Raw genomic sequence first — 26,943 nt, forward strand, 5'->3', positions numbered from 1 at the left:
ACCTCACGAAGCAGCATCTGTATTTAGGATTATAATCTGCTGTTCATTGCAAGGACACAAACCCGCAAGTTCCAGACCTGCCCAACCCTGGTCTAAGCAAGGAAATAAATAACTCAAAGCTGTCCTAAGTTTACACCAGGGTTGTGATCAGCATTATGCATTTTCTCCTAGTTGATTAAACACATTTTCTTTTACACGTAAAAAAGTCTCCACTGTTCTCTCTCTACACATGGGTTCAGCAAAAGCCAGGTTTAAGGATAGGGTGCTGTAATTATAAATTCACAGAACAATTATTCAAGTACTTAACAGTTCCTGGTAGGGCTTATAGTAATATTGATCGAGGTGATGGGCACTTAAAATTCAGCACCAGCTGCAAGAGTCTGTATTAATCAGACCCCTGTGGGAAGAAACACACAAACCCAATTCACCTGGTGAGAGAGAAAAGGAGCTCCTCACAAAGCCATCATTCCAAGTTTCATTTAGGGGTCTTAATGATGTGTGAACTGGTTCCTAATTAAGACAGGATTTGTTTTCACTTGATTACACCTGGAGTAACCCGACAAATAATCATCAGGGAGATCTATGTAGGAACTTCCCCTAACCAATTGTTTTTTACATCTCCAAGTGAGCCCAACTGCAAATAAGCAAATAATCATCTCATGCAGTTCCAGGTGAAATCATGACTGTAACTGACAAATTCCGTGCCGTCTGTGTAGCGTGTTTCATCCCAGTGGACCCCCTCTGCACAGGCGGGTCCATCCTGTCCACAGGCGAAGTGCGGCTCATTCGCTCTTCAACCGATGCTCAACCGCACAGCGGTCCGGGCGAAGAGGCGAGAGACCGCTTCACCGTTTCCATTGAGAGGAAGAAAAATAGAACGAGGCAGTGTGATTCAGTGGAGACTCTGGGATGAACACCCTGACTCTGAGGAGCAGTACAGTGGGATGTTTTTATTTGGCGCGATGACTCATCCAAATGACAGCTTCCTGCTGCACTGTGTCCCCTGTGTCGCTATTGACCGCAGAGGGAAGAGTGCCCCCTACTGGTCCAGCAATACTCAAGCGCTGCAGGAAGCTCCGAGCTGACTGGGCAGGAATGACATTCCACCCCCCCGCCTGCCTTGGCTTCCTCTCGGCGCGTCTCGTCTTGATGCCCCGCGCTCTCCCCCCGCCCAGTGGCACCTCTCCGCCCGGGCTTCCCGGCCAGGAATAAAAGCAGGAGTTTCCCACCTCGGCCCCCGAGTCAGGAGAACGGGTCTCTCGTTGGGCCACCGCTTCTCCCAGAGGAAAACACCCCCGGCAAAACAAAAACACCGGCCGAAGCCATGGCCATTCCGGGAAACACAGGGACCTTGGAATGCCACCGAATGATGAAATACGATGATCACACTAATTAGATTTCCACCTCGCTGGAGAAAGCACTTATTAAATGTCTCAATTGAAGAGGACGGCTACTTTAAGTGGAGGACAAATATACAGCAACGTGTGTACTTTCACACTCCTGGCCAATGGACTGAATCCTATAAAACAAATCCAGCTACCCAAGCAACTTTAATGGAACAATATGCAACATAAGTGTTTTCAGACCATTCACTGTCCTGCCCTGCTCCATCACACTCCACTTCGATGAGGATTTTTATTCAAGTGTTGAAATGAAATAAAATGTTTTTGAATTATTTATAACTCTAATTATGAATGCTTCTGCACTCTGGCCTGGCGTTCACTACATGCTCTCCGTCGAAGGGGAAGCATTAGAAACAGAATTTGAGTTGGCACGTTTATTAAAACACAATTTATTTCTCATCTGGGGAAACTCACCCGCAGCTTGAAAACACTTGTAAAGCCCAACTCCTCTTTTTTAAGGAAAAAAGAAATCCCTTGGAACTGACTGAATGACTTGCTTGTTTCAGCTGTGGACAGTAAAGAGTATTTAAAGGCTGGCAGAACGATTCTGGTCAAGCTGGTTTTGAGCTGTTTTTAAATCAAGTCCCATGACTTGAATTTTCGCAAAGAGAAATGATTTTTCAGGGTCAGTTTAGTCTGTAGTGCGATGTGTAGAGTATACTCACAGTTCAATGAGATTTGGTAGCTTCTGGGCAAGATTTTCTGGCTGTAAAATACAAGCAAGGCAAAGAAGAGACAAAGATCATTGACACCAAAATCCATATGCAAAATACACCAAGAGCCAATAAAAATATATTTCTAGCAACAAAATCAATTTTATGGCTTTCATGGCTTTATCCATGTAATAAGCACAGTTCACATTGGAAAGGGCCGGCTGTGATGTAATGGAGGACATGAAAATGCACAGAGGTCGCTGTGTAACCCTGGCTGTGCACAGACATGCTCTCTGTCCATCAAGCTGGACTAACAGTGGACAGGTAAGAATGCCCTGTAAAAGGACATCACAACTCAACATTAGTAACTCCCCGTGCCAACACATCTCCTCCATTACACAGTTCAGTCCAAATCACTCTCCCTGGCGCCGAGAGACCCAGAGTCAGCTAACAGCAGAGCCCACATTAAACCTCATAACAAGATCATAAACATCATTAAGAATGACATCTTCCGATCTTCTGTGAGGTTTCCTGCGCTGGCTGACCATCGTTTCTCTGCAACTTGATGCGAACAGGTAAGGATTTGGCGGTGACATGGCCTAGAGTCCCACAAACCATCGCGTGCCGGATATCTCTGGACAGTTCTGTAACTCGCTGCCCTGTTTCGAGTCTCGCTCACTGTCTCTGTCGGACAGCTGGCCAATTCAAACCAGTTGCAAAGGTCGTGTTTGCCAGTGGCCACAGGCTAGATGACAGAACTAAGACAACCACAAAATGTCCATAAACACTCTGATGTTAACAGATAACGTCAACGGACAGACTACTGTACTAGTCCACAGCTCCAGGGTCTTGGGTTTGATTCGTGTAGAGGCAGAGAGACTGGGAAACTACAGTCAACACCTGATGCTGTTCTGTAGTCATTGAGCGTACAGAAAGAAAATGACGACCTCTGTTGAGCTAAACGGCCTATTTTTGCCATTAGCTTATCTTGTGTTGAAATAAAATGCACAGAAACTGACATGTAAGTATATATTAAATTATATTGCGGAGCCATTTGACCTTTAGTCAAATTTTGACATTTTCTTGATAATGCATACAATTTCGACAACATTTCATAAAAAAAAAAACTCGCTTGAGATTCAGGCCTATTACAGCCGACTTTTACGGGCACCATTGACCAAATACAGCTGAAGACAAGTCAGATGTGTGTTTCCCGAACAGGACAGCAATGCCGACGTTGCGACGTTGTATTTTTTTTTTTCGTTGCCAGCACACCATTCCTGTAACACACCGGGTTAGACCGCGTCTTCTCGGTTTCAGCAGCGCCACGTCGGGCCGGCAGGGTGTCGGGCTCAGGCACGGCGCTCCCAGCACAGGTGTCAATGAGGACGCAGCTAAAAATGCCGCGGCGGGTGCGGGACACTGAAGAGTGGCCGGAGAGAGGCAGGCAGCCCGAGACGCGTCGTGTTCGCACCGGGTTAAGTCCGCTGAGTGACAGCGGCCTGGGGAGCTGCTGCTGGAGGCCAGGCAGGCCGACTGCTGCCAGACCAGCGGTGCGGCGTGAAAATAAACACGCCGTGGGAGGAGAGCAGGGGGCTCAGGTGCGCGGAGCAGAGACCAGCAGACCGGGGGCGACCCCTTGTGCAGAGCAGCAGTGGCTTTGTCTGTCTGAATTACTGCAGGAAGCAGACTGGGCCGCGGCTGTCTGTGTGACGGGCAGGGCAAAGTACTCGGACGTCTATCAGGAAGGTCACCTGATTTCAAAGCATTTTGGCACCAGGTCAACACCGTACAAAACGGAAGGGGGTCAAAGTATCCCAATTTAAATGTAAATTTCTGAGATTTACATGATTTACATGATGTTTGGGAACATTCAAAGTTTACAGGGTATTGCTGAAGTCGCAAGTGGCGTGTCAAAGGTATTCTTTTTTAAATGCGTTTTTTTTTCGTTTCAAATTTGTATTGAACATCAAATAATACAACCCAAATAGAAAACGTAAAAAGATAAATGAACAGAAAAAAAAACACTGCCAGACGGAATTATAAATCATTTAGAAATTTACATATGTAAATAGTTTTTTTTTTATTGAACATGATCTTGTAACACATACAGCCACCATTGCAGGTTGTTCGAGCCGGCTTACCAGCGCGGTGACGTCACCGCCCTTCCCTGTGAATAGCAGGGACCGTGCACTATTTACATTACCCGGAGGCCCGGGTTCGAGTCCCCGACTGTGGGGGGCCGACCTGGGGCGGCAGCGGCGAGGGCGCATACCTACGTGAATCCCGGAGCGCTACAATTATCTACCCAGTTTTACTAACGTGTCAAGGCGCTGACGTCATTGTGACGGCGGCTGCGCTCAAGGTCTTATAAGGCGCTTGGCCCGCGCAGTAGCGTGTGGCTTGCGCGCGGACGGTAGTCGGGTGGTTCCGCAGGACTGGGTGCTGATCGCGAAGACCGGGCCGGCTGCGGACAGTCTGGCGGGTCGTGCCGGGAAACGGGCTGGCTGGATGGCTGGCGTCATGCTCTGGAAGGCGCGGACTGGCTCGGTGAGCTACCGGGGCATCCCAGGGCGCCCTACGGCCACGGGACCAGCCGGGTCGGGACCCGCCGGCGATCCGAGCCCAGCGTGCATGCGGGGACAGCTCTGTGTGCCCCAGCTAGCGAAGGGAGAAGGGGGGGACAAAGGCTACACTGCCTCCCTGCTCGGCCTCTGAAAGTCCCAGCTCGATGTAATATGCTGTACATAACTGTTCATACCGTCAATAAAATTATTTTTATAGCAGTCCCAACACGTCAAGTGTGAAACGTGAGAGAGATTCTTTCTTTCGCACAGCCCTTTTCATCCCACAGTGCTTCACAGGAAGGCAGGGACACTATTCATCCTCCACGGCAGAGCACATCAGGGGAAAAGAGAAACCGGACACCACGCCGAGACTGAGATCTTACACGGCTGAGCACCTGTGCCTCCGCGCCAGTCTGCGTGTACGGTGCAGGAGCTGACTTGCTCAGTGTCGTGTCATTTGCCAAACCGCTCTGTACCACACGGTGTTGTGGGAAGCCGGAGCCTACCCGGCACGCAACGGGCGCAAGGCAGGGTACACCCTGGACAGGACACCAGTCCACCACAGGGCAACTGCAAGTCAATCACACACTATGTGGAGGCCATGGTAAAGGCCGAGGGGGGGAATTTGGCCCGGACACCGGGATCACTCCCTGCTCTTATCGAGAAATGCCCAGGGAGTTTTAATGACCGCTGACTTGCTCAGTGTAGCCTTTGCAAATGTGAACTGAATTTTGGCACCATACTGTACATTCTTTGCTTTCAAAGGGGAAAAAACCCTACACAGAGCACCAACCGAGATGTTAACGTCCGGCCTACCAGAGTGGTCAAGGAGTTCCTCTTCATGTAGAGCCTCTCCAGGTACTGCAGGCCCTCGTCCTTGAGGAGCTCCAGTGGGAACTTGCTGAGGTTCCTGTAGTTGAGGAACAGGTTTTTGTGTCGCTCCTGCCTGGCCATACAGATCGTCTCGTGCAGGTCTGAGGCCATGGTAGCAGCGGGCCTCTCGCCTCTCCGGGGAACCTGGCTCTCTCCCCGTCACATCGTCGTCCCGCGGAGCGCTCGCCTCACGGCCCAGCAGCCTCAGCGACGGACAGGGGAAAAGCACAACGACTTTTAAAAAACGGAAAACCAGAGCAGCGTCTGCGCCGTGCGCCCGTGTTGCCATTAAAGTTGCAATGGCTGGTCAGCACACAAGCGGTGCATTATGTTGTGCACAAAAAGGACTTGTACTCATAATGCAAATGCTTACAGGTCAGATTTGAAAGCTTGTTCTCAGAGCTGAATCTGGTGCTGTGTTTTTTTTCCTCTCCAACTAAATCCCACATGTTTAGATGAATATATGTGAATTACGTCCAAACGTATCCCGTGTGTCTGCATTCTCACCTGCTCACTTTCATAACTTACAGAAAACTTAATTAGATTTCGTTTTAGGGTATTTTTTTTTTAAAGTTCCTGTTTCTAGATAACAATGCATGAACCACTAGGCTACCTCTCCGACTAATCTCTGCCTTTCCTGCACCTGGCTGGGCCGAGGTGTCTCACCCTGCCTACACACAGAGCCGCAGGGAACAGGCTCTGAAAACTGAAAGCGCACCGCGGCCGCTTCATTCTAAACGTCAGGTACAGCGATCAAAGTGCAGGTGCACCGAGATCATTGATACAAAGGGAATACACATTGGGAATGCTGTGCCGATATTATTACAGCCAATACGTTGCTGCTACTAATAATACATAAAAAAATAATAATTTTAAGTGTTTAAATCACTACACAAACGAATGCGCAGTATTTGAATCCAGTATTTAATATTTCGGTCCCACACCCCAAATCTAGACAGTACACCGCGGTCAAGGAAGCGATCCCACAATGCACAGCCTATTTCTCTAAACAGCATTATCAAAAACAGACCATAACACAGCTGTCAACACTAACACGTCGAGTTTTTAGCCTTATGTTAAACGCTCATTAATTATCAACAACTGCTCTTTCAGAATTAGCTCATTCTGGCAACGATTTCTCATACTGGAAAAACGAATCCGAGTAGGGGATGATTCAAGTGCAGGTCTACAGCCCTGTAAAGTCTCTGCATTTTTACAGTTTAACAATAAGTGTTTGCAAACTCACCTGGATTTGGGAAAAGACTATTTACATTACATATTGACCTCCTTTCAGCTGTCATTCGTCCAATAGACAACAACCCAGAGCGTCATTAAGCAGTGCGCCGAGATGGGCCTGTGGATAACAACGTAAAATACAAGCGACCGTGAGCGTAACTGTCGATAGGTATAATGGTCCTTGTAGTTTTTTATCACACGGTGCGTCAGTTTAGTGGCCATCGAATTGGTGATATATATATACACCAATTATAATTATGTACAACGTTATAGATTGCATAATAACACGTTTTTCTGTATGTTGAAGGTTTATACATATCCGTGTAACTACTTTTCGATTTGTTCCTACCAAAAGCTTTTTACATTTTTGTATTTTTAGATTTTATGATAAGGTGAGATCTTTATGTGCCCTGTAACAGTGATACTGAAATATACAAACTGTCCATTTGGGGGGAAAAAAACGTACATACAAACGTACATACAACTGGAATCGGAATAAAATCAGTAACAGTGAAATCCGCCAATACACTTCTCCCCTTTTAAAAAGTTGCTTAAATTAATGGTTTGAATTAAACGTATTCTATCTGACATCGCATAGGAAAAATACTGAAGTACTTTTTGGTCCAACACAAAAGTTATAACGAAGGATGAGTTCTTAAAGCCTTGCATGTTGCTGCTTTGAGATCGGATTTCGAGGACAGACTTGCCTGCAGTCTCCCGGCTATTGGCTCTGCTCTACGACAGTCAATGGCGGTGTCTGCTGTTGCTACAGTTATTGGGTCGGCGTTCAGCCGCCTGAGGTAGATTTTCAACGTCAGAGTGACGAATAAAGACGGCCCTAACGTAACGGGCAGATAGCCAGGCATACATTTCGTGTTTTCGAGGAACGAAACTTGAAGAAATATGAGCCTTAACCTCCCTACCGAGGATGCAGCGGTGGACAAACAGTGCACAGAAGTGTAAGTGGTGCTTCAGGACACGGCGAATTGCTGAGACGAGCTGTGAATAGAAGTCGAGACCCCTGTTTGAGAAGGAAGGCGTGTTGCGGGATAATAGTAGCGGCAAAAGCCAAAACGTTAGCTGGGTTGGTGTGCGGGGAGAAGCCCTCGTTTATGCTTGGGAGCTTTTTAATTTGGAAATCGCAGGGATGCAGGAATGCACGGTAGGAATAGGAACCGTGCAGAGTACGCTCAGTGTGCATCAGAGGGCGCTACTCGGCACAGAGTGACCGATTTTGGGCTCATGTTGGCTGATGGGGTGGACGGTGAGTTAGAAGACGTGTTTTACCTAACATGCACTTGTATTCAATTAGTATTAAAGCATATAACAAAGTTCATAGATGAGAGGAGCCCATGTAGCCGATATACAGTAGTTAGTATAGATGATAACTAATTGATCCAAGAGTCACATCCAGGTTTTTCTTAAAGGAAGCCACACTTTCCTTTTAGAGGACTGGAAGAGGTGTTAGTGGGGCCAGCAGGGGGCGCTCACCCTGCGGTCCATGTGGGTCCTAATGCCTTAGTATAGACACGATACTGTAAACAGGCGCTGTCCTTCAGATGAGACGTAAAACTGAGGTCCTGACTCATTAAAAATCCCAGAGTGTTTCTCGAGAAGAGTAGGGGTGTAACCCCAGTGTCCTGGCCAAATTTCCCCCTGGCCTTTACCAGTCATGGCCTCCTAATAACCCCCATCTCTGAACTGCTTTCATCTCTCTGCTCTCCTCCCCACTGAGAGCTGGTGTGTGGGGAGAGTACTGGTGGGGCTGCACACTGGGGGTGGTGGAGGGGATCCCCATTACCTGTAAAGCGCTTTGAGTGGAGTGTCCAGAGAAGCGCTATATAAGTGTAAGCAATTATTATTATTATTATTATTATTATTATTATTATTATTATTATTATTATTATATGAATATGGAGAATTGTATTACGCCTGAGAACAGAAGACCTTGCTGTACACAGTGCTCGTGGGAGTCTAGAACAAGCTACCCAGCTGTGTCACTGAGGACAACTCTATTGCCATTATCAAGCAGTGACTGGATAGGTCTTTGGGTCACTTACTGAAACTCTGAAAAACTCATGGAGCTCTCCTCTTCTGCAGACTGTGTGAATGGCTGAATGGCTTTTACAATGTGAATAATGGGCTTTTTCCATCTAAATTAACATACCATTCAAGGGGGAGACAAGAAGCTTAAGACTGAGGGCTCCTCTCTGCTTGTTCAGCAGCTCCCACCTGTCAGCAGTCAGCCATTGTTATGGTCAGTGGCAGCTGGACAGGTAATACGGACCCCTGGGCCTGGAGCATCAGAATGAAGTCTAGATGATGAGCAGAGGTCAGTGACTGGATATAAGTCAAACAACTTTAATAAAGTTGTTGTTGTTGTTGTTGTTATGCAGCCCTGAAGAGGGAAGAGCCAGCAGCAGCAGCTCAGAAGGACCCCCGCCTCTGGACAGGTGTTCAGGCCCTGCAGCGAGAGCCCTAGCCACAGCTGTCACGATGAGCCCTGAGCACAGACTGCAGCAGAGTGAGAGCAGGGCACAGGCCTTCGCAGCTGCCCAGGAGGTACCACACCCGGAGGAACACTGAGTGCTCTGCATCACAAAGCATCACAAAGTTAGCACTGAGCCAGGTGGTGATGAGAGTCAGCACACCGGGGTCACCTGAGCGGGCCTGTCTGTTCGAACCCTAACCCTACAGTGCTGTCTGTCACCAGTCAGCCCCTGGACACGCGTCCAGATTTCAGTGTGTGTTTACAGCTAAATCCACACTACTGTCAGTAGCTTAGTTTCAGGGCGAGAAAAGGAGCTTAAGAGTGTGGGCCCCGTGGTGCCTGAGCCGAGAGCTCGCCTCAGACAGGAGGAGCGGCTGGCGTAGGCCTGCAGGCACCCAGCGAGCCGCTGTTCGCTGGTGAGCTGCACGAGCCGTGACCCCCGTCCAGGTCCCAGGTTTGCGCCAGTGTTCCAGGAAGTTCGGTCACAATCGCCCTGGTAACATGACCGTTGACCTCAGCCTAGCGACATCCGAGCGGTGACGCTCAGCCCGCTGTGGGACCAAGAGCCTCAGCGGCCTGAATCCCTGCGGATTCTCCTCGCTGCACTTCTGACTTGGAATGCGCTCAGGCCCCCGATGAATGCCCATGAACGTTATTTACTTTTGACAAGGAAAACACCTGCTAGAGGGAACCGCAGGTATCCGCTTCATGGTGGCGAATAGTCCATCCTTTACCTGGAATGAATTCAGGGATTCTGCCTCTCGGGATTAGCGGAGGTTGAGTAGATTCGTGATAGTTATTACAGCTTGAGCAGTGAACACTGCGGCTCGTGCGCTGGTAACGGTGCCCTGGGCGTCGGTGCCGCTGTCTCTTCTCAGGCTGACGCTGCCGTTCAGGAGCTGGTGCGGTGCGTGGCGCTGGCAAGACTGGCGCACGGGGATGCGCACTGGAAACTGGCAGAGGCGCATGCCAGGCTGGGTCAGGGCTACCTGCGGCTGAAAGGTGAGCGGAAACTACACCGGAAACTACACGGGCGAGCTAAAGATGCCTCTGTTTTGTGCTTGGTGTTGTGTCTTATTCATAATACCCAAGCTACTCATTTTCCCCGGGCAGGGCTCGTTAGTGTAGTATCGTATCAGGAGTGCGCCTTCGCTGCTCTGCACCTGCAGGTTACCCACCACTCTCTGTGCCTCAGGGCTGGCGTTGCAAGCCCAGGAACACATGGAAAAGGCCAAGGCCATTGCCGTGAACACAACTCTGGAGCTGGCAGGCAAGCAGGAGAGGGCAGATGCGCTGCGATGTCTCGTGATCATCTTCCAGACGGAAGGAGAGGCTGCCCAGCGCCTGGGCAAATATCCTTTCCCAGAATACCTCTGCGGTGGCACTGCAGGTGAAGGTTATAAACCTGGAGAGACTGGCTCATGTGGTATCATTGGGAAGCTACAGTATAAATCTTCAGAGAAAGCACAAAAAAATAATTTTGTTTTCTGTAGAAGGAGCACTTTGGGATACGGAAACTCTTTTCTTAAAAAAAGACATTTCTAGACTGTAATGTTGGTGAAATTCGACCTGTCCTCTTAGATACTTTACTGATGCCGTGAGGGACATTGCAGTGTAACAGCAGCTTAGCACAGTCAACACAGCACAGTGTAATGAAATGATACAATAATGCAACAACACAATACATACAATGCAGTCAATACAATCAGTGAAAAGTGAACTAAAAAGAGTTGCTCACAGTCCAGAATATACAAACAAACAACAGAACAGTACACAAAAAGTTGTATTGCACATTATAAATATAAAAATATATTGCACAAGTCCCTAGCATATATTGCACAAAAAACAGTTGTAAACAGGAAAATCCAGGTGTAAGCAGAAAGTTTAATGTTTAGTCTCTTCAGCACTGATGCGAGCTGGTGTGGGTTTGTGCAAGTGTGAAGGGGAGTGAAACTGTTTCATCTGAATTTTCAGATCTTATAGAGGCGGAGGACATGGAAAAGGGAGTAGTTGTAAAGTGTCAAAGGGAGGAAAGGTGTCTTTGGCGCAAGGGGGAAAGGGGCAGACATTTCCTTGACAGACCCCACCCTGAGGAAGGCCGAGCAGAGCCTGGAGAAGGCGGACAGGGCCGTGGTGGAGCTGCAGCAGCTCGGAGGAGTGTGCGGAGAGGACGCACTGGGAGTCCAGTTTGATGTGGCCATGAGCGCAGTCAGGTAGGGGATGCTGTACATACACTGAAAAGGCACCGAGAGACAGTGCACTTATTGACTTGTCGAGAGGAAACTGTTTCCAATGCATTTAAAGGTTATGAATGGTATTTACCTCTCCCTTTTCAATATCGAAAGTTAGAAGAGCTCCGCTTGGCTGTGATACTGGAAGTGCTTTGAAACCAGAAACTTCTCTGGGTATTGCTGTCAATTCCCTGTCGTGTGATGCACTTATTAAGACATTCCTGTTCTATTTATTTCCTTTGACTCGCGCTGTATCATGTTCAGGGTGTGAAGATAATGACTCACACAGCTTCTGGCACCAGTGCCAGTTAAACTTATGAACACACTTCATCTCTAGTTGACAAGTGTAGTTTCTTTCACCTTAACTGTGCATGAAGATCACACCTTTTTCATTTCTCTTCTGCTTCATATTCATGCCTCGGTCACCCCTGGTCTGTATTCCTGTGCTTAATGCGTTAAATGGGTAAAACAATCCATGTGATATATGACAGGCCAATTGTTTTGAATACAAAATATATTGTGACACTGCATTACAGTGCAAATCACTTGTCCACAGTTGAAACATCTTGTAGATAAATCAGAATGATCCAGGTCCTGCACGGGCACACAACAGCTGATTTCAGATTAAGCCAAGCTCTCAGTTACACGTTTGATCTCTTAATTGACTTAATGATGTGATTACATTGAGCTGTTTTCAGGTCTTTACCAGGTCTGTTTGGAGGTCGCCCTTTAACTATTGCATAAGCATTTCACAAGCATTATAACATTTCTAAATTTGGAGTAGAAAAAATCAACTTGAAACTATCCCAATCAGGAAACTTGTTAGCTCAGTTGAGGCTTCAGTTAGGTGGCTAAACTCGGGGGGAATGAAACCAGGTGTTTTGTGGAATTCCAGGATAAGGATTGGGAACCACTTTTCTAGATCGCCTCATTCACTGCCAGTTAGACACACAAAGCTGAAAAACAGCTCTACATTCACAGTCATTGTCTGCAGAATTAATATTCTTCAGATTTCCAGAAATGAGTACTCAACCCATACATTTGTGACATTGACTAGATTTTAGCTCTCCAATAGGTAATGATTGTTTTGCTGGTATGCAGGTCATGAGTATTCAATGGTAAGTACAGTACTTGGCGCTATTTTTTTTACTTTTTGACTGAAAAACAAAATGTGTAATCTTCAAGTCAACCACGAGAGGGAGCTCCAATATACGAGACCAGTTTGAGGAATATGTGCATTATCAGAAAGCCCAGGTTCAGGTTAAACCTGATCTAAGACAGAATAAAGTAGTATTTTTCTTACATACTTTGTCATCCATTTGATTTAAAGCTTAAAACCTGTACTTTCAGTAAAACTAGCTGCAGCATAAAATCGCGTGCTTTTAAAATCACCCCTCCAGGTTTTAAGTTACAGTATGTGATGCAAAAAGTGACAGTTTTCCTCTTCAAAGTGAACAAAGAAATGGATATTGAAGCCAAAAGTGAGAGAAATCAAGATAAACTCTTCAGGGCGAACGATGGCGCTGTCTCGTCTGTGCCACAGGCGTGCCCTACTGCATGAGATTGATTTGTAGCTTTGAAAGAACAAGGTGTCAGTTTGTCTTTCAAGTTAAGTTTGACCTGCGTGATCTTTCCCCCTCCGCTTGTTGATGAGGCTCATCTGTTGTGGTGCTGAAAGCAAATCTCCACCTGTTTAGGGGTCTTGCTACGTGTGAAATCTAAAGTGCTGTATAAATGCAACACTTAATATGTACTCTCTCATACTATGAGCAATAGTAATATTATGGCCAAATGTTTTTTTTCATTCTTAATACTCTTGCAATTGATTTCCCCAGAACTGCTTGAAAAAGGAAAATGATTTCCCCTTTCTACCCGTATATTCTAGCTGTGGTACAGTAGGTTTGCTCCTTGAAATACAGTAGTTACATTTTCTTTTATAACAAGGGGAAGCAGAATTTGCTCATTAGGAAAGTCGTTTTCTGTTGCAGTTGGTGTCCGATTTGCAGCGAATGTGAAGTCCCAATGTACCTCTCTCAAGTCCCAATGCTTTTTGGTTCTGCAGTTGCTCAGGTTCAGTGCTGCAGACACGCTTTTCTCTTCAAACTGGCGTCTGTGTTCCATTACTGAAGTTTTTCGGAATGTTAAAATGTTACAATGACAGCTTTAAAACAGCAGGGATCTATATGAATTGTGTTGCCAATTTTTTTTTACACTATTACTCTGAAGCAGTTTAATTGCAGAAGACTGAGGGCCTTTGATTTCTTGTGAGGGCTCTCTTGGACCGGGGACTGGCTGTCAGGCTGCAGGGCTTTCAGAGCTTTGAGAAAGCAGGATAATTACTCTTTAGCTCTCCATACAAACGCCTACTCCTTTGGAACCCTTGAAAGCACATGCGGATGGTTTTTCCTTGATGTGATCCTATGCAGAGAAGGAAGGCCGCGGCCTGAGAGACAGGAGAGCGTTGAGCCTCTGGGAGGAAGAAGGCAGATCATTAAAAATGAAAGGTTGTCTGTCTGCTGATTGTCAGAATGCAGCGCTGCACAGTGCTGCTTCAGATATTCCGCTGACATGCGGTCTTGAGTTTGCTCACACTGAGCCTCCTCAGTGCACCCAGGAGTCAAAGCTGTTGCAAGCATTTTAAAAGCGTTAGATTTTCTGATATTTCAAGGCAGGTCGGTTCAAAGAAGAACGAAACAGCGTTCGAAATCTCAGCCTTTTCTGTTTAAGATCAGACGATTCTTTCGTTGTGCGCTCGCATCTTCGGATCTCGAGTGAAGGGAACCCCTGTGGCCAGATGGGCAGAAGGACAAAGGTCAGCAGCTCCAGGTCGTGCAGGAGAGAAATGTCTCTCTCCGCCACGAGCTCGACCCCTCAAGCACCTGCACAGTCCTGGGGTTTGTGGATTCGCCAGCCGTTCCCAGTCCCAGACCCCGCTGTCCTGCTCCTTCTGGTCACAGCTGGGCTCAGACGGACTCGCTCTGGGTCAGAGAGCGCGCCCTGTGCTCGACGCGAGTGCCTTTATCAGTTGAGCCTCTCAGGAACTCTGCCATGCTTTTCAAAGATTGAACCTTTTAAACATGGCAGATATGGAGTTTCTCAGTCATTTTTATGTGAAATGTAGGTTTGCTGCCTTCACGTCTGGCAGTACTGTGTCCCGTCTGGCAGTCTCATAATTCTGCTTAGGCCCACCTGGACCCCTTCAAACCCCAGGACACGCCTGAAGTCAAGATGCCTTGTACATGCAGTCCTTCACTGAAACTGGATCCACGGCAGTTGGCTCTGAAAGGAAAAACAATAGTTTTGCCACTATAGATATATTTACTTTTTCAAATACAGTCTGTATAATATACAGTAGTCATAGAGTGTACTGTGTGTGGATACTGAATACAGAATTTAGATCAGCAGATGTCCAGACGCTATACAGAGTGCATATCCGTGCTATTCCACTGCATGTTTAAATTCTAGTTATGTTGGCAGAAGCCAAACTGATCTGGACAATGAATGGCCATCTGTTTACAACCAGGCAGTGTTGTTTATTCTTTTGGTGAAAGAACTTTAAAAAATTTGCAGACTTGTGCTGGAGCGAAAGATGACTAAATCTGTTTTCTTTGTTGCAGGATGAGTAGCACTTGGCTCCAGTTGAGACTATTAAGCCCTGGGCTTCAGTGGTAGACCCGTGATTTCATTGTAAGGATACAGGCCAGAGCAGGAACAATGAAACAAGAGCACTGCTCTTTCAGGTCAGCTGGTTGCCATCATTTTAACTCTTCCATGACTCCAGCAGGAGCAAACTGCAGAGCAGTTAACAAGATTAAGAAGTATTAAGATACTGGCATGACTAGGGTCTAGTAACTGTCGAGTCAGACAGTGTCAGCAGAAGCACAGATGTCAGCTTGGCCCACAATTTGTGAATCATACAAAATCATCCAACTCTGAGTTAGACTTATATAAGAACCTGTGATACTCTACAGACAAGAAGCCGCATTTGGCCCACGTAGAGCATTTGGTAGCTGATCTTAGGATCTCATTCATCCAAGGATCTCATCAGTCTGTTTTTTGAAAGGAGCCAGGGTATGGATGTAGCTTCTTCTAGACTTCCGCAACCCTTTGTCAAAAGAAGTGCTTCCTAATCTCGGTTTTAATACACATTGCTGTAGTTTCCACTTCCCCATGGTTTGTGTTGAAGTGGAGGTGGTGAAGAAGTTCAAGGTGTTGGCTGTGTCAGGGCCATTAGGATTTTGGACACTTGAATCGGGTTCACTGATTATCAGCATCTGCTATCAGTTACTAATTGGAGTAAATAAGACGGGCTGTGGTGTTATTTTCTCGCTGGGAGGGATGGAAAATAATCTCTTTAAAGATGAGCCAGGCATAACTGTGCAGCATTCTTTGAAACGAAGAAGAAAAGCCCAAAGGAAAGCTCAGGAATTTTCTTACAAGGGAGGGTTGCTGAGGTGTACTTGCTCGCTGGAGTATGCTGTCGGACAGGAGGACATTGTGCCCAGGTCTGCAGTACGTGCTGGTGAAAAGTCAGAGCTCGTCAGCCTGACATTATTTGTGCTGGCAACCTGCATTCTTGGCAGCCTGTGCCAGAGTGTGTGCACAGCTGCCATACAAGGCCAGGGAGGGCACAGCAGGCGCTGGGATTAATGATTCTGTGTACAGCGTGAGGGAAGAGGTGCTTTTCAGGATGCCATAAAAAATTGTTTTGGATAATCTGACTTCAACAGAAAGGAAGCTGATAAAGAGTCCATTTGTATTCCATCACTTCGTTATTCACATGTACTGTAACAGCACCTTACCTTCTCCTCCTGGGTACACTAAAAAGTCATTTCTGAAGAACTTCTGCCAAATCCTGATAGAACAGCTGGGGGGAGGGGGGGCGCAGATGAGATGACCACAATCCCAAACAGCAACCTCATCTCCTGCCTAAAGAAACACTTCAAATTGCAAAGTCTGAAATAAAACAGCCCCCTTAAATTTGCTTAAAAGGGCAGGGCATGATCTTTGTGACAAAGGTTAGGTACTGTAGATCCTTGAGATGCTTAAGTAGCTCGCTGAGCTGGAGTTTATATTGGGATATTCAGAATTAAACATACGGAGTGGCTGTCCTACTGCAGGCAACCTCCCTACCAGCATGTGCTCATTCTTGTTAGTTGATGTGAAGGGAGTATATTCATCATATATACCTGCAGTAACTTGCTGAAGGAGTCAGAACATGTGGACTGAATAATTGCCCCCACAATCTTCCTAGTGTGCGACCAGAATCCTTTCCCTGTGGCCCTTCACAACCACAGCAGTGTTACAGATCTTGTTATTTACAGATTTGAATAACCCAGAAAATGCATGAATAAGCCCTGATAGATCTGCAGAGCTCTCTGTGCACAGGAAGCTGGACCTGGAGGGTTAGTGCGGCCATGTGTCTCTGACACCAAAATTCAATTGAAAATCCATTAAGAGATATGAATCCCTCTGCGATGAGGCCAGGCTGTCCTTAGAATGTGGATAAATGAGCTTGTATTGAGTTTGCCAGGATGATGTCAGCCTGCATTTTCTAGGCCTCTGCTGTCACCTGGAGACAAGTAGCAGCGCAGACAACAAAGGCATGCAGGCCTTTTGTCCAGGCTGCGCCAGCGTCTGGTGTGTGCTGCGCTCAGTGAAAATGGGCAGAGCTTGCCTGTGAAATGCTCTTCGCTGGCTAAATTCTTCAAAGGTCAGAACTCTCTCGTTCAGGCCTTGAAAAATGTTCAACCCTAATAAAGCCATCCCCACAAAGGAGCTGCTTTGGAACAGCAGGAAGAACATCTCTTTGTCAGGTCATATTGACCATTGGTCGTCTCTCATGCTTGTTCCACTTATTCTTATTCCACAGACTTTCTTATAGACCTTATAAACTTTATTTTATATAGCGCCTTTAAAGGTGGCTTCTCAAAACACCCTACAAAATGACAACAGCGACAAAAAAAAAATACCCAACAACAAAAAAAATATATGCACGATGAGAATACACAGAGGAGACAGTAGATGGTGGTACTAAGTACAGTAGAAGCAGATGGGTAAAGAACAGAACCAGTTAAGTAAAGGCTCTTCTAAAGAAGACGGTTTTGAGTCTGGATTTGAAGGAGTTTAGAGAAGGTGACTCTCTGATATGCTTGGGGAGAGAGTTCCAGAGCTTAGGGGCATCACAGGGGAAGACCCTGTCACCCATAGAGTGTAGACAGGCTTGGTGGACAGATAGGAGACCAGAATTAGAGGAGCGAAGGTTGCGAGGTACCACTTTACTAACTTTTTTGTCGTTATTGATGATCCTGTGTAACACAATTAACTGTATGTTACTTGGTGCAAAGCTGTCAGCCAAATAAACAGTTCTGTGTTTTAGTTCAAGTAGGTATGTGGAGGTATAGGTTATGTATAACCTATATACCTATAGGTATAGGTTACCCTTCAGGTAGTCTTAAAAGGTCAGTAGGGACTCACATACACTCTTAACCCTGACGCAAGAACGGACTCTGCTGTCTGAGGAGAGCGGTGCCCTGCGGCCTGGAGCAGGCACCCAGCAGGCATAGCTGGCGAGGTGCTCTCCTGTCTGTGCCCGCAGGCTGCAGCGAGGTGCTCTCCTGTCTGTGCCCACAGGCTGCAGCGAGGTACTCTCCTGTCTGTGCCCGCAGGCTGCAGGGAGGTGCTCTCCTGTCTGTGCCCGCAGGCTGCAGCGAGGTACTCTCCTGTCTGTGCCCGCAGGCTGCAGCGGCGAGGTGCTCTCCTGTCTGTGCCCGCAGGCTGCAGGGAGGTGCTCTCCTGTCTGTGCCCGCAGGCTGCAGCGAGGTGCTCTCCTGTCTGTGCCCGCAGGCTGCAGCGAGGTGCTCTCCTGTCTGTGCCCGCAGGCTGCAGGGAGGTGCTCTCCTGTCTGTGCCCGCAGGCTGCAGCGAGGTGCTCTCCTGTCTGTGCCCGCAGGCTGCAGGGGCGAGGTGCTCTCCTGTCTGTGCCCACAGGCTGCAGGGAGGTGCTCTCCTGTCTGTGCCCGCAGGATGCAGCGAGGTGCTCTCCTGTCTGTGCCCGCAGGCTGCAGCGAGGTGCTCTCCTGTCTGTGCCCGCAGGCTGCAGCGAGGTGCTCTCCTGTCTGTGCCCGCAGGCTGCAGGGGCGAGGTGCTCTTCTGTCTGTGCCCACAGGCTGCAGCGAGGTGCTCTCCTGTCTGTGCCCGCAGGCTGCAGGGGCGAGGTGCTCTCCTGTCTGTGCCCGCAGGCTGCAGGGGCGAGGTGCTCTCCTGTCTGTGCCCATAGGCTGCAGCGAGGTGCTCTCCTGTCTGTGCCCGCAGGCTGCAGCGGCGAGGTGCTCTCCTGTCTGTGCCCGCAGGCTGCAGCGAAGTGCTCTCCTGTCTGTGCCCGCAGGCTGCAGTGAGGTGCTCTCCTGTCTGTGCCCGCTGGCTGCAGCGAAGTGCTCTCCTGTCTGTGCCCGCAGGCTGCAGCGGAAGCAAGGGCAGCCGGCGGCAGCGCTCTGCCAGTGTCAGCGGGCGCTGCGGGTGCTGCAGGCAGCGGGGAGGGAGGCCAGCTGGGAGGCGTGCTCAGTCTACAGGGAGATGGCGGCCATCGAGCAGGCGGGAGGGAACGTGGATGGAGCCATACAGCACCTCCTGCAGGCAAGATATTGGCATAGCATCTGCACTGTAATTGCCTGCTCCCCGGGTCCGGCGGCCTTGCTGCCTTCCGGTCCAGTCGGCATTTAGAGAGATCTTCAGTTATTAAAACATCTGCTGCAGCCGGGCCGATTAAGACCCTTCCAGTGCATCTAATCTCATGGCAGAATGAGGGTCTGTCCATTGCAGCTCTAGATTCCTTTCTCTGTTTCCCATCAGTTTTAAATGTCACCCGTCAGTTGTTGGCCCACTCTTGATGTTGAATGTATACTCCACTAATAGAGACTGACCCCCCTGGTTTGACCTTTAGTGATGTCATAGCTTGTCTTTAAGGAGAATAACGTGTCACATGAAGTACTGTATGTCAGGGATGTTCAGTCCTGGTCCTGGGGGGGTCTCTTTAAAGCATCAGCACCTAAGGAGCTGAGAGAAGCTGATAACTGATCCTATTAAGGTAATAATGAGCTGAACTGGAATGAAGACTTGCAGACACACTGGCCCTCCAGCACCAGGACTGGACACTGGACACAAGAGCCTGCAGTGATCTTGCAGAGTCACATGGCAGATGGTGTGTTCCAAAAATCGAAACGAAACATCCTTTTATTTCGTAAGAGTGCACGGGAAGTTGACTGTTTTGCAGAATGGGTTATTGCATATTCTTCGGGAGTTTAGAAGGATGTCTTAGCTACTGTGGGTGTTCTCCTGCTTTAGGGGGGAAAAATATAAGGAACAACTTTAGGAGACACCAATGCATTCAGCAGGACTGTAAGTGAACTAGGAAGCCCAGCTGCTTCTGCAGTGTTTGTTTTCTGTTAATGGGCTCGTGGTGCCTCACTGGCCGTGTCTTGTGGGACTCTTTCGCAGGCTCATTCCGTGTCTCTGAGTGTGTGTCCGGGGAGCGTGGAAGAGGCTGGTGCTGCTCACAGCTTGGCTTTGGCTTACTCCAGGACTGGGGAGAGCGAGCACAGCGGTGAGCCTTCCCACGCCAACGCAGGGACTGGTTCTGCGGAGCGGATTGGCCGTGTTTAATCAGGGAAGGAATGCAACATGTCCTTTCCAGCTGGACTTCTCGGGCCCCAGTGTGTTAACACACACTTTGATCGCCCCCTTAAAAGCACAGCCCGAAATTCGGACCACAGATCTGCTACTGCACACGCTGTTGTGTTGCAGGGTGTCAAATTTCCAGAGAGGGGGAAGCAGATGAAGTTTGCAAGGTTTTTGCACTCATTTAAAATATTAAATTGTGTACTTTGAAGACCATATCAGAGTCCAGGAAATGCTTTTCTGCCAGTCTGGACACAAAGTGAATTGAAACATTTTGACTTTAAATCATAAAGACATAGTAAAGTTTATTAACTGACTAGTGGTGCAGAAAATAATACAGTAAATTAATGATATTGTAAAATAATCAATGGAAAGTGTTTCAGGGGGAACATGTTTGTAAGATACCTGAGGGCATTCTTCCTAGACAGAATCCAGATCTTCCCAGTGATCTGGAAGACCTGCGGTGATCTTTGAAAGTTTTACCTCATTTGGGTGAGCAAATTTAGGATTGTGCAAATAATAAGTGCCGTATTATGAGAAAACCACCAGCTTTGTGTACAAGAACAGTAACTGATTGTACTGCCTAGAAACTAGAGCAGTTGATACTAATTTAAATATATAGAGGTACCATAAACTGAAAGGATAACCGGTATCCTTAACGTGCCTCAACTGCCACTTTCTCCTCTTGTTCCTTGGCCTCCCTGCAGACAGTGCAGTGCGCTTCTTTGAGCAGAGTCTGAGCAGCTATCGGAGGACCCTGGGACCTGAGCATTCCCTCCTCCTCTCAGCGCAGGACGACTACTGCCACTTTCTTCTCATCTCTGGGCAACGAGAGGTCAGAACTCGCGGCCTGACGCGTCCTAGTCCTGTCGCCAGCAGCTGCGCTTCTGTGTGAGACTCTGCGGGACAGCTTTGAAGGAGATCCAGCAGTCCCTACCAGTACAACAACCACTGGGACTGTCCCAGATCGCCCTGGTTCCCACCTGAGCCACCCTGGAGGATTTCTTAGAGTTCATCTGTGGCTCGAAATTGTTTCTCAGCGGGGCTGGTAGCTCAGCTCTGAGACTTGTCCTGTGATAAGATTGATGCATGTTTCACTTTTCGCTGTGTTCCAGAGTGCAGTTAAGATGTTGAAGGAATCACTGCCCCTGAAAGAGAGCACCTTTGGGCACCTGAGTGCAGAGGTGGCAGAGACGTACTGGCTGCTCGGGGAGGCTGAGGTCTCCCAGGGGCAGATCAGAAGAGCTTACAGAACGCTGAAGAAGGTAGGAGTCACACGCACGGCCTGACAAAGGCACATTACTTAAAGCAAAGGAATAGGCGCTGGGCCGGCTGTGAAGTAGCACGCCACACGAAGCACGGGGTGGGGGGGCACGGAAGTGATGAGGAGCCACAACAAGTCCTGGACAAGATCAGCTGAAGACGGTCGGTGGGTTCTGATGCCTGTTTAAAGCACTGATTAACTCTGCGGGGGCTGTGTGAATCCAGCGGGGGTCTGGGAGCTGGGGTTACCCGAGAGCGACACCTGGCCATGCCGGGTTGCCTGGCTTCGTCTGCGGACGAAGTCCATTGTGGTTCTGAGCAACGGTGTTCGTTCTCCCCGGTTCTTCTGTGCTAGCTTAGGGGTCATGGAGATCACCGGCAAAACAAGGCTGCTGGGAAGGGCATTTAAAAATCACTGTTGCCAATAAAAAAAACAGTTATTTCTTAGTCGAAGTGCACAGATGGCAAAGGGTGTTCTTTAAACACTTTTACTGCAGGTAAAAGTAAATCAATAACAGAATAAATAACACACCCCATGTGTTAGAATGAAACATGGTGTTGGTTGTTGGTGTTTGGTATAATGGTGTTTGTGTGTCTCTGGACTCTTACCTTCCTGTGCTCCGACAAGGAGCTTCAGCTGTTGATCTTTATAGTGTAGTAGGGCATCATCTATCCGGGGACGCTTATTTTTCTTGAAGATATTTCGAACAAGCGTGTCGCTTGCAGTCGTCAGGAAGATGGAATGTGTAGTGTGTATAAAATGGAGACAGAGTGGACGCAGAGCAGTCTCACTGTGAGGAGTGTTATGTGTTCAGGAGGTGGCGGCAGGAATTCAGACCCTGGTGTTGGGCCTCTGTGCTCACTGATTTATGATGCTGACTTTACCAGATCTCTGGCTCAGGAGCTATTTAAGAGTTTGTCAAATACCACACAATTACACCGTGGGCTTCTTCCGTCTTGCTTACACTTACCTGCTCTTGAGTACTGTCAATAATATGAAATCCAACATTAACCATGCTGATTAGTTTCCTGGTGTCAAGAACTGCACGCACCTATGTCCTGTCAACAGATACCTAGGTACCTGTTGGAGTGTGTGCAGTCACAGCCCTTTCATAATGCAATTTTTAAGATAAGTCTTGTTATCTTTGTATGGACAGCTGTTTGTTAGAAAGACTTATAGAATAAAGTCATCGAGTTTCTTACCCCAAGTAAAACTGTTTCTGTTCCTCTAGGTTGGTAATTAAATTTGCTTAATTTGATCTGGTTTATCGGATTAAGTATTAATCATAGGGAAATGGGTTGTGGCAACATCCTTGTAGACAAAGAGGATCTGAGTATTTAATTAAATAAAATGTATCACCAAGAAACAAGGACCACATTTCTGTACTGCAGCTGTGAAGAATTGTAGGAAGGATTATTGAAAGCTGCACATTTAAGACTGCACAGCATGCATAGGTATGCTTAAATAATCAGCACTGTTTCTTTTCATCATTGAATCTCACTGGACTAAAGATAAATCGGTGCTTTGGAAAGCATTACTATATTTGCAGATCTGTTGGTGACTTGTTCTGCTATAATGGGCATTCATGTATCATGTAGCAGATTGCCACACAAAAATATAGCTTTATTTCCCTATGATATAATACTGAATGACATCAGCTGCCATTAGCCAGGTTTGTTTTGTTTTCATCTGGTGATAGAATAAGGAGGAAGAGGTAGCTCCTCATTGCACTTCACCCCCACTGATCAGATGGAAAGAGAAGGAAGGTTCTGTCACTCACGGTGTGGAGTCTGGGCTTCAGCCTGCCAGGAATGTTCTGAGTAGGACTGAGATCTCTGACTTGTTAAAAGTATTTAGTGTCATCTGCTTCAGACTATATTCTGAGAATAGACAGTACCTTAATCATTAGGTACCTGAGATGCACAGAAAAGTTCTCACCTGTAGTACAGATCCAAAATGTCCAACATTAATGAGTAAGGAAAGTTTTCACAAACAAACCCTATAGTTTCCATATGAAGAAAAAATAGAAGAGGAATGTTTTCTTGCTCTTAATGAATTGTCTTACATTTTTTCCAGTGTTTACTGATTTGTTATTTTAAAATGTGTAAGAATTCACAGATGACTAGGAATCCCTTAAAAACAGAATCAGCGTTCATGAGCTAGTCATGCTAACTTGGTAGGAGAAGATGAATTTTACATGTTACCACATCTCTCAGGACGGGAGCAGCACTGTTTCATTTACCAGCCCCCGCGCAGTCTGAAGTATAGGAGCCTAAATCTCTTAATGTAGGCAACTTGTGGGGACTTGGTGCCTGTCCTCCCAGAAAAGGCACTGCTGGGCTTACATGCTACAGCAAGGAGTTTTAGCCTGTGCAATAGGAAAAGGAGAATTTCTTAGCATGAGAAACGACCATAAGAAAGTTCCTCTGTTCTCTTAAATGTGTTCTAAATTTGAAAAGGGTGGGATTTAACAGCGCATTGATGGGGAATTCCTGGATACTACTGCCGACCTGGCCGAGGGAGAGGGAGGCTCGTTGCTATGTTGCCTTGTTATTGTATCCAAGCGCAGGGGCTCCAGTCATTCCACTCTGAATCACAGCTCACCCTCTTGGCATTACCGGAGGTCAATAACCTTCGCAATGTGCCCCTGACAGATAACGGTAAGCGCTGGTATCGTGTTCTGTGACTTGTAATCACGGCAACAGCTGTGCTTCAGTTTAGAAACCTGGACTGACTCCCGAGTAATTATGGCTAAGGTTTGTGAGCTGTGATAGAGCGCAACGGGGGAGGGAAAAGAGTAGGGCCTGTTTTTATTGTATGAGTGTTTTATCCTGGGGAGGTGTGGCACTTAGGCCTTCTGTGCACCAAAGTGTGGCCTGAAAGTGGTGAAAAATTTGTATTGCTTTTCAGTTTGAAACCACTTTCCATTACATCAGGCTTGGCAGCTCTCAGACCCTGATGAACCAATAGCCAAGCCCATTTATTTTCCAGGCGCTTATTCTTTCCTTCAGCAGAAGTGGAACATTCTGAATACAAGTTTTCCTTGGTCTAGAAGTCTGGTGTTATGCTGTAATTTCCCCTGATTGTTAAAAGAAACAGGCAGTCCTTTGTTACTCTGTACAGTAAATGTCTTTGCCTGGCCCTTCTGGAAACAGAGTACATGTGATTTCTGAAGGCAGTCTGGGTTTTCTTCAAGCAAGACACATACACTCTAACTGTCTGGACGAATTCAGCAGCTGAGATGCACACCGAAGTGCTGTTGTCGATTCTTGCAGAGCTAGTGGTGAGATGTGATGATTAGCAATAGCTCTTTCAGGCTATTCAATTTAAATAAATAAAATGCACAGATTATGTTTTATGAACATATAGAATTCCATTAAGATGCCAATATATCCCATCATGTATTCAGTGCCAATGTATTAAAAATCTCCATTCTCCAGTAGCTATAGGTAATCCTGTATTTATACAGGAACTACAGTATTAGCCTTCTGCTTTCAGACCTGCGTGACATCCTAGACCAAACCAGCAGGCACTGCTGCTCTGGGGCAAGCACATCTTCTCAAAGTGGAGGCTGGGGGTTTGAATGTGAAAGGGCTCCATATGTACCGGAGCTGCAGTGTAAATACAGCTGCTCTCTGTAATCATGCATAAGGAAACATACCAAAAAGGTCGACCCAATGAGAAATTGGCTCCCTTGCCTCTTCTCTAGAGACGCAGTAGCCAGAGGCAGGCAGCCGAAGGAGCTGTGTGGACACAGGGCTCTCAGTCTTTCAAGTGCTGTGGATTATAGCGCATGGCTACATGGACATTAAGTTTTCATTGTATTCAGCATACTGCACTACTTGTATATATTGCATACACTATGGACACATAGCAGCTCTACTCATATTGAGTTTTATTCAATTTCTATTACATCTATTCTTAAGTAACCTTATTTTCGTAACCTCGATTTTGTGATTTTTGTGAGCTCGCAGAAAAGACATTTCAGTGCCAGCAACTACTGCTGCACGCTGTATTGTTGTGCATTTGATAAATAAACTTTGATTTGATTTGATTTGATCTTGTTCCTCGAGTCTCGTGAGGCTGTCTTTCTGTGTCTCCCCCAGTGTCTGGAGGTCCAGAGCCTGCTGTACGGCCCCCAGGACAGGAGGACCAGAGACACACAGCAGACCCTGGACAAGCTGGCCAAGTGCGTCTGGAGCCTACAGTAGTCTCTGTGTTACGGCTCCTCCTGCTCCTCTCTGTACAGTCTTTCAGTCAGGGTGAAGCATTCTCTTATGATCGGGGACGAGAACTGCGAATGCTGCATGAATGTGTAATTTAAGGTTATAAAAAACAAGATAAAACAATATTAACAGCTCTAATCGTTTTCCGACATGCATGGCTGTCATGCTTTCAATCAGTAGTTCAGGCAGGGAACTGATTTCAGCCCCTTAAATATAAAAGAAAGAACTATTTGACATTAAATATTCAAGTTCTTCTTACATGCCACACATTGCACCAGTTTCCAGTAAACAGTGTCTTAAATGCACAACAATCCACCTCTTCTGTGCACCTTGATGCACCTCCTCCTCTTCCTCACCACCCATCCTGCTTTCATCTTCCTCTGACAAGGGGAGCGCTGGTGATGCTGCTTTCCTCTCCCACCCTGCTCCTGCTCTGGGCCTGCGGTACGAGTTTCCCACAATGCTCGTGATCCTGTCAACGAGCTGTCCTGTTTCTCCTCCCCAGAGACCCGGAGGTTGCGGCGAAACAGCGGAAAGCAGGCGGTCTGCGAGACAGGCCCCCCTTTTGCTCTGCTGTGCCTTCCCATAATCCACCAGGAGGAACAAAGTCTAAGATCTGGGATTCTGAAGGGGGCAAAAATGGCTGACTAGCGCTGGACCCAGATTTTCCAAATTGGGTTCAGAAAGATCAATATTAATAACTGTGTGCTTCTTACTTTGCCCTGTGAAAAAAAGGGACTGAGAATGGCAGAGGAACATTTTATCAGGCTCCATCAAAGGTTTTCAGAGTTTTACTTTTCTTTAATCTACTGTAACTATGGGTGGCCTGGGTGGATATTGTTAAAGAAAAAAACAAATGCATTGTATCCTTTCAAGGCAAATACAGGACACTTTTTTAATTCGCTTACCTGTTCAGACAACCACTTCATGAAAAACTGTACACTGTTGAGAAACAAAAGTAGACATTTCGAAAATGGGACCAAGAGAGAGCACATGCCTATGGACAGTAGTAGGTATTAAACAGATTCATGCTACTGTGTGCCATGTCCTCCCATGCACAGCACCCAGTGTGGACACAGTGCTGCTCAAGGGGACATGTCCCTTCTGGTTCCATTGTGCATGTATCAAATCTCATAGTGAACAGCTTTCTCAGTACACGAGGTTAAATGGGCTAGCTAAATTAACAATCACTCCGCTCCATTTCAGAACTCTATAAAGAGGAGAGCGTAGAGGTCTTGGTCAAACTAGCTCACTGAGAACTGTAGATCGAAGAAGACAGCAGCAGCTCCTCTTGTAAGACTTGCAGCACTGGAACTGACGTCAC

At 47.1% G+C, this 26,943-nt stretch overlaps 2 protein-coding genes across 6 annotated transcripts in view; one reads left to right on the forward strand and one right to left on the reverse strand.

Moving 5' to 3' along the window:
• lrrc28 (leucine rich repeat containing 28) overlaps positions 1-7,529 on the reverse strand; it is a 40,742-nt gene extending 33,213 nt beyond the window's left edge. For all 4 annotated transcript variants that reach the window (XM_069190647.1, XM_069190646.1, XM_069190649.1 and 1 more), the window contains exons 1-4: positions 7,440-7,529; positions 6,743-6,850; positions 5,440-5,699; positions 2,069-2,109 (exon numbers count right to left, since the gene is read on the reverse strand). In XM_069190647.1, the coding sequence (XP_069046748.1) occupies positions 2,069-2,109; positions 5,440-5,607 (209 nt within the window). In that variant the 5' untranslated portion in view covers positions 5,608-5,699; positions 6,743-6,850; positions 7,440-7,529. The remainder of the gene's footprint in view (positions 1-2,068; positions 2,110-5,439; positions 5,700-6,742; positions 6,851-7,439) is intronic.
• ttc23 (tetratricopeptide repeat domain 23) lies at positions 7,478-26,938 on the forward strand. Of its 2 annotated transcripts, none has more exons than XM_015343716.2 (11): positions 7,478-7,691; positions 9,129-9,294; positions 10,102-10,225; positions 10,419-10,575; positions 11,311-11,436; positions 18,911-19,088; positions 19,950-20,055; positions 20,837-20,964; positions 21,245-21,394; positions 25,500-25,582; positions 26,125-26,938. In XM_015343716.2, the coding sequence occupies exons 1-11, from the start codon at positions 7,636-7,638 to the stop codon at positions 26,264-26,266; spliced, it is 1,416 nt and encodes a 471-aa protein (XP_015199202.2). In that variant the 5' UTR covers positions 7,478-7,635; the 3' UTR covers positions 26,267-26,938. The 2 variants fall into 2 exon arrangements, 1 of the variants encoding a protein (XP_015199202.2); XR_001478089.2 differs by having other exon boundaries at positions 7,479-7,691; positions 25,500-25,655; positions 26,125-26,214.
• The last annotated feature ends 5 nt before the right edge of the window (positions 26,939-26,943 follow it).

The sequence above is a fragment of the Lepisosteus oculatus genome, chromosome 5, assembly GCF_040954835.1.
Source record: "Lepisosteus oculatus isolate fLepOcu1 chromosome 5, fLepOcu1.hap2, whole genome shotgun sequence".
NCBI classification, from domain to species: Eukaryota; Metazoa; Chordata; class Actinopteri; order Semionotiformes; family Lepisosteidae; genus Lepisosteus; species Lepisosteus oculatus.